General features: G+C 39.6%; 1 protein-coding gene across 2 annotated transcripts in view; it reads left to right on the forward strand.

The window, feature by feature from the left end:
• Window positions 1-7,251, forward strand: part of mib1 (mind bomb 1) — a 144,829-nt gene that overhangs the window by 18,575 nt on the left and 119,003 nt on the right. For both annotated transcript variants that reach the window (XM_011313313.1, XM_011313314.1), the window contains exon 8: window positions 1,554-1,705. In XM_011313313.1, the coding sequence (XP_011311615.1) occupies window positions 1,554-1,705 (152 nt within the window). The remainder of the gene's footprint in view (window positions 1-1,553; window positions 1,706-7,251) is intronic.

Consider the following 7,251-nt stretch of genomic DNA (forward strand, 5'->3'; position numbering starts at 1 on the left):
AGACCGACGCATCTTTCTTGCTCGTTTCCACCTTCTTTGCACACCCTTTGCCATCCCTCTCATCCCCTTCCAGCATTGGGTGCTTTATGAATTGTCTGGGTGAAGTTATAGCCGCCCCAGGAACCGTAAACTGCCGGGAGCACCTCCACCAGGTCTCGCACGGCTGTCAGTGACGTGGCACTACATCCTTTGCAAGGTCTTGCTCATTCTCTTCTGCTCTTTCGCACACTACTTGCCTTTACGATATTTCTAAAAGCTCGTACTGTAAGTGCAAGTTTCCGTTTTATTCTCGGGGGCTGCTTTTTTTTTTTCAACCCCATCTCTCCCTTTTTTTCTGTCGTCTTTCGTGGGTCGCGGTCTTTCATATTTGCGTGGGGGAATCCTCACCGAGTTTTGCCGCACTGGGGGAATGAACTCCATAATTATTTCTCTCTAATTACGGATTCAATCGTTTTTTAATTAATGGGTCTGTTTTTACTCGGAATGTTTTTTTCTTTTAATGTGAATTTAGTTGATTTTGATGGAAACTTGAAAATACCTGATATTTGTTTTTTTCACCTCAATTTTAAAGTCATCGTTGGAAAAAATAAGAATAGCAGTGAAAAATAAAATGCTCTCAACTAGTTTTCCACCAACTTCAGCTCTCAATTTCTCCGATTCTTTTCATTCACATACATCCGCACATAAGTACAAACCTCGACAGAATGAAATATGCGAATGCTCCAAGAAATAGGAAATGTGTATAGTCTTATTATGCAAAGTGGATCGATCGTAGAGGGAGTACCGAGGAATTGTAGAAACGAGGGAATAATGAAAAAAAAAGGAAAGAGGTTGAGAAAAAATAAATAAAAGGAAAAACGCCCGAGGCCAGAGAGCACTAGGCTCGATCCCGATGCACATTGATCCCTGGGTAGAACCATCTCAACTCGAGAATTCAAATCTCAAATAAAATAGAGCCCGCATATTTTCCACTCAGGGAAAATCTGTAAAAAAATAGTTGACCCAGTGGGGAAAACATAAAGTTTCAATTTGCCAGATAGTTCCAAAGGTCTCGAATGTTTTTCAACCCATTGGCCTCCTTTTTTTTAATGGCAATTCAAGTCATTCGTTAGCAACTCTTTTTGCGGCAATTCCGCATTCCTCCGTGTCTTTTTTTGATATCTCGAGGTGATAGATGATGTCCTGCCGCCTGAGTATGACCCTCATACATCAATATTAAACATTTTTTCCTGTGATCGATGGCCGGGGGATAAAATACCGTGGAAATATGAATAAATTGAAGTGAAATTTTTTATTCCTCTCAAAAATTAGCTCTTCGTACTTTATACATTTTTCAATTGATGGATTATGCATTATGTATGGGAATCGTACTTTGGTCAATTTTTTAAACAGTTGAGTTAATTTCTAGGAATTTATTTTGATAAATTGAGATGAAAATGCTAGTGGAGATTAACAGCTGTAAATTGTGTAGTGGAATTGTTGGAGAACAACAATTTCTCAAGCTCGCTGAAAATTTCATATTAACAAATACTTGATGTTGATTATTGTTTTAGGACGCCGAGGGAGATACACCTCTTCACGACGCCATCTCCAAGAAGCGGGATGATATGCTGGCGCTGTTATTGGATTATGCTGCGGACATCACCAGGACAAACAACACCGGATTCAACGCTCTCCATCACGCTGCGCTCCGCGGTAATCCAAGGTGAGTTTAATTAACAAATTTATTAATTTTCGATGTCGCAAGGACACGCGAATCCTTTTTCAAGCAGCCAAATTACAACCAATTTTGCGGTCGAATTAAATATCAATTTATCTTGAAAGCTATCAATTTAAAAAAAATATATCAAAAGACATTTCTCCTGGAAAATTCAATGAACTGCGAATCAAGTCTCTTGAGGTTGTCCCGTCCAACCAATAGTTTTCGAGATAAATCGACATTTAAGAAAATTGATAGGATTGAGTCATTGATCTTCACTACTTCGTTGGAAACTTAATTATTAAGGGAGCTACTGATTTGAGGAGGAAATATAAAGAGACCTTTTTTATTGAAAATTTAATTAGCTTCAAATAATATTTTTATACGTTTCTCCCTGGAATCGATAGTTTCTTGTATAAACCGGTGATTATGAGAAAAGGGAACTTGGGGTATTCTGTTTTTACTACTTAGCTGCTGCATTGATCCCCAAATATCAGAATCTTCATTCCCCCTTGAATATCTAGGAATTATTACCTGACGTAGTATTGCCGAAACAATTATTCCATGAAAAACGCGAACATAATTTTTCGTTCGGTACGAAATAAAAAATGGAATTTTTCTCCCAAGTGAATTCCATTTCCTCGTGCTTTTACAAAACTCCTAGTTGAACCGTTTATACGTTGAACAAAGGGTCTAGAGATGGTTTTTTCCCCCTTTACCTACGAAATATGAAAAGGGACGAAGGTCGAGTTTCTGAAGTTAAATGAAAGGACATCCGTGAACGTAATTTCCTGTCTTTCTCCCGGGGTACCTTTGGTTAGCTCGGGCAAGTTATACAGACTTTGAAAGCACTGAGAATTACTGTAACTGCTTTTGTTTTCACTTTCCTATCTCTCTGTTGAGCGTTATTCAGGTCTAACATTTAAATATTACCTCTGGTCTTTGATTGTAGTTGAATTCGGTGAGAACGGGTTATTACCTTTTCAGACTTGTGGGGTGTGTCTTGTTTTTCAAAAGATGCCCTCGAACCCCCAAATCAAGCAGAATATATCAACAATATATTAACAATTGGTAGACAATTGAGTAGAAATTGTCCGGGAAATTATTTTTTTATTATTAAACAATGGGCTTTACTTTTGGAGTTGAAATTCACTCTTTTTCAAAACGCATTCTTCATTCGGAAAAACAATTGCCATAAATCACGGGACAATAATCCACTAGGTAATATCGCGTAATAATATAACACTCGTGACTTGATCTTGACAATTTATTTTCACTCGGCGTTGGAGTAGCGGAGGCAATTTTCTCTTAAAACAAAATGAAAAAGAAGAAGATAAAAGATTAAAAGTAGGAAAAAAAAATGAAGAAGCACAAATGAACTTTTCAGGACAAAGAGGCATGATAAATGAGTCACGAGGTACGACAGCTTCATGAGTTGAATAATATATCAAAGATGAGGGAAGGGGGATCTTGAGACAGCTCTCAATGACCCAATTTGAATAGTTTATAATCAGATGATATTAAATATAAACGTATCCGCTAATCAAGTGACTTCTTTCAAGTCGATTTAAACTTCTGTGTGAGAATTAGGGGTTGTAATCTCGTTGAATATATCCAGCTCAGTTGCAATTTCTGCAATCAGTTGCTAATGCTCAAAAGAATGGAATAGTCGAGGCTCTTCATCGCTTATTACGATTCTCTCGTTTTTTTTTCTTTTCGCCCTCTTCCCCATTGCTTTTGTTCAATTTCATTTGATGTTCTATCATGTCCTATCTCTGTAATGCCTCCCTCAGACCCTCAATTTTACCTTTGCTAAAGATAAAATCGATACACCCGATTGATAAGAAAAGAAAAAAATGCTCGAATCTGATGACTCTTTTCCGGATAAATTTACTCACCCTCAACTCCCGGTGGTGTATTAATAATCTTCAAGATCTCTTCATGAAAATTAACGTGTTTAGACGAGCCTCAAAAATTCTCTGGAATGATAAAGTTGGTGAAAACTATCCTCGAAACTTTCCAACTCTCTTGGAAAAAAAAAAAGGGAAGGAAAAAAAAAATCTCGCAGATAATTTCGGGTGGAAAATACCGAGAGAACCCTTGACGAAAGTAAATTCTCCAAGCACGTACTGGAGTAGTGGGAGAAAGATACGACGAGCTTGTGCAAAGAGATATGTCTCATTCTGGCGCTTTTCCCTTCTTAATAAATTGTTAGAGTGGAGTTAAACTAATTAGGGTGAACACTAGTGGAATTTTAAATAAAATCACTTATTCTGGTGGATGGAGGGTATGGGCAATTCTATTGCCTTGAGGCTAAAGTAATAAGAGATTGAGGGAGTTGTGTGATTGGTCTTGCATAAAAATTACGGTTTAGTCAGGTAGATGTTCAACTTCATTAACATCAATTTTCGGTTCGCCATTTTTTTTTTGTTTTTGACGGTCTGACAATTACTTGACCCGTTCTACTTGAAATTTCACCTACGAAATTTTTTTAGTTTTCATTTTTCACCTCCGGTTTTTGATTCTTCACTCTTTCCGAATTCAATCCACTTTATCACGATTAGCCCGCATTTTTGACTCAGTCTGACCTATAATATTTGACCCACAATTTTCACCCAGAGTTCGTCAATTTATATTTGAAGATAAATTGAATTTTATTCTTCATTATCCAACAGATTAACATCTGTAGAGGGTTATTCGTCTATTTCCCTCTTCCATAAAACTTCTCTGTCCATGTTTTTTTCTTCACCCAATCGGGGTAAAATGGGTCATCTCTCTTTCAATTTCCACGTAAATTTGCCTCGGTCCCCCGTTGCAAAACTACTCAGAAACTTTTAATCCCATCAAGTTTTGAACGAGAAAAATTATCCCAGCATGAAGTACAATTTTTCTACCCTTCAACTATTAACTCCATTAACACGAGGACAGCTTAAAATACACAGGGATTCACTCCCACTCTCTCTCTCTCCCTCAACCGTGTCTCCTCCACGACATTTATATACCTCTCAGGGTTGTCACAGTTAGAGAGAGAGGAAATCCGCTCCGAGAAGTAACTGGAGACCTAAATGTTAAAATTGTAGGGGGGGTCATTCCGTTGAGACCCAAAATTTCAAAAACCCTTTCCCCCTATTTTACCCACCGGAAACGGGCAAAATTTGTACAATGCGGCCGGAAGGTTAAAATTACTTGCGCAGTTTACAGTGGTACAGTGTCAGTAAACGGACGAGGGGGCTAGAGGGTAAAAGTCCAAAAAGTAACGTGGAAATAAAGGAGTTGCTGGGGTAGGGGGGGGGGGTGGGGTGGGTTACCGAGGGGTTGAAAAATAAGAAGAGTAACAAAGTGTTAAAGTTTTAATCCACGACGAAGGAAAAGAGGCAAAGTGTAAAACTTTTGAGGAAGAAGAAAAGGCGAGAGAAAACTCGAAAAAAATAGAAGAGGGTGGAAAACAGGAGCCAAAGACTTGAGGGGGGTTGGGAAAAGGGATGACAGGGGGACGATGAGGGGGCTGCAGAGTTAGAAGAGGGGATCTGAGAAACAGGAAAGGTAGGAGGCAGGGGGACAAGAGAAAAGTCTTTGTAATCGTAGTTTTCTACTTTTTCCGGTAACTCTGAGGGGGTTTGGGGTGGAGGGAGGTTGGGGGGGGTTCAAGTCGGAGGTGCATAAGACCCCGGCGAAAAGGGGTGAGAGAGGCCAAGTATAAAACGTATATAGGAATCTTTCTCCTTCTCGCTTCTACCACCAGTGGGCGGAGTTATGGGTGTCCAACTACTCACTGCCCTACCACCCCATCTCCCCCTTCTCGCCTCCCCCTTTTCTACCCGTTCTGAACGAGTAGATAGGCTGATGCAAGCAACCCCCTTTGCCCCCCCATCCCTCCTTTTCCACCCACTCACTCTCCCCCCTTCTCGGTTCTAGAGCTGGGATTTAACGAAATTTATTACACGAATTCTCTGTAAAGGATTAACCAACATTCCTTCGTTTCTAGTCACGTTGGGCTGCATGTTATCAGTCGACTCTTACTCCTGATAAGAAATGGTTTGCTTTGGCTGCATGGGGTTGAAACGATTGCAAGGCATTGGAGGAATTTTCCCCGGGAGATAGTTCGCCTTTAAATTCTCAGAGTTGTTTTTTTTTTTTTTCATTTTTTTTTTGCGGAGAGGGGGGATTGCCTTCATTAAGGGGATGGGAATTGGCTCTTGTCTGATGAATTTGGAGATTGAAAAATTTACTGAGAGCAGATTAAATGCGAAAATAATTGACCGGCTGTAGCTGCACGCGAATTTTACGGTTTGACTCTCGTTGTTGTCCTCCGGGGGAATCATTTTTAGTTTATTCTCAATTTTGGATTGATTGATCCATCGATTTCACTCTCAATATTTATTTCTTCATCTGTCCTAACGACTGCACTAACAAAATCATTCGTGAATTTCTCATTACAATAATTCCAATTCCCCGCGGAATAGAAAATAACTGAGATATCTGACAAATCGCGAGACGGTGAAATTAATTAATTAACGTACCAAACACTCGTAAATTCGGAAGGTATTTTCGATTATTAGGAAATAGACAGTGAAGTTTAGAATTTGAAGTATTCGATTTTAACTCAATGGCACATTCCACGATTTATCGTCATTCTGGCAGGGGATGAGGAGGGGGTGGAGGCAGAGTGCGAGAAAGGGGGTAGACATTTAGTTCTCGTTGCCATCCAATTTTGTAAAATCCAATACGATCGCTTCATGCAGCTGGTGCATATGTGAATTGGGTGACCGTGTTAATACCACCGCTGAAAGTATTTCCCCTCTCTCTCTCTCTCTTCCTCTCTCCATCTCCAATGGTTAAAATTTATTCTTTCAATCGATTTGCGGTCAGTAAAATTGATCACATTCGAAATACTAGGTAATTACAAATTTAATCGGGTAGTAGTTTTTTAATGGATATCGATCGTGTGCGTTGGTGATTGAATTTTTTTTTTTTTTATCCCCCGGCTCAATGGCTGGTGTAGAGTCTACACTGTAGACATTGGGTGCAAAAATTTTTGGTGATGCCAGTTGTTTTGGTACACGAAAACTGGTTTCTCTCTCCGAGGGTAACAATACCAGAGCCTTAATCCTCTCATGGAGTACTGATTCCACTTTTCCACGTTTGTGTTTTTGGTAGGTTGGATAGAGCATACCGTTGGTTTCCTTATGAGCTCTTACACTGAGCTACGTACTCGTATTTCCCTCTCACCAAAATTGTTTCGAGTATTTCATGCATGAGAGCATTAACATGGCGTCCTCGAAGTGTTCCCCATAATTTCACTGAATTCAGTTGCACGAGAGATGGTGGGAGTTGTTGAGTTATTGCATGCGTAATCAATTTCATTAGGGGGATCATTCCCAAATCGCTGAGTCAGAATACTCGGGTGGAAATAGATGTGCCAAGAATTTGCCGTGAACCTCCCCTCGTCGTCGATCCAATAATTTTTTTTATCTGATCTCGTGATATTACACGAGACAGTGACGGTATCCGTCAAGTTTCTTTCTTCTTTTCCTCTTTTCTCCCCCTTTTCT

Source organism: Fopius arisanus, unplaced genomic scaffold (genome assembly GCF_000806365.1).
Source record: "Fopius arisanus strain USDA-PBARC FA_bdor unplaced genomic scaffold, ASM80636v1 scaffold00115, whole genome shotgun sequence".
Lineage (NCBI taxonomy): Eukaryota > Metazoa > Arthropoda > Insecta > Hymenoptera > Braconidae > Fopius > Fopius arisanus.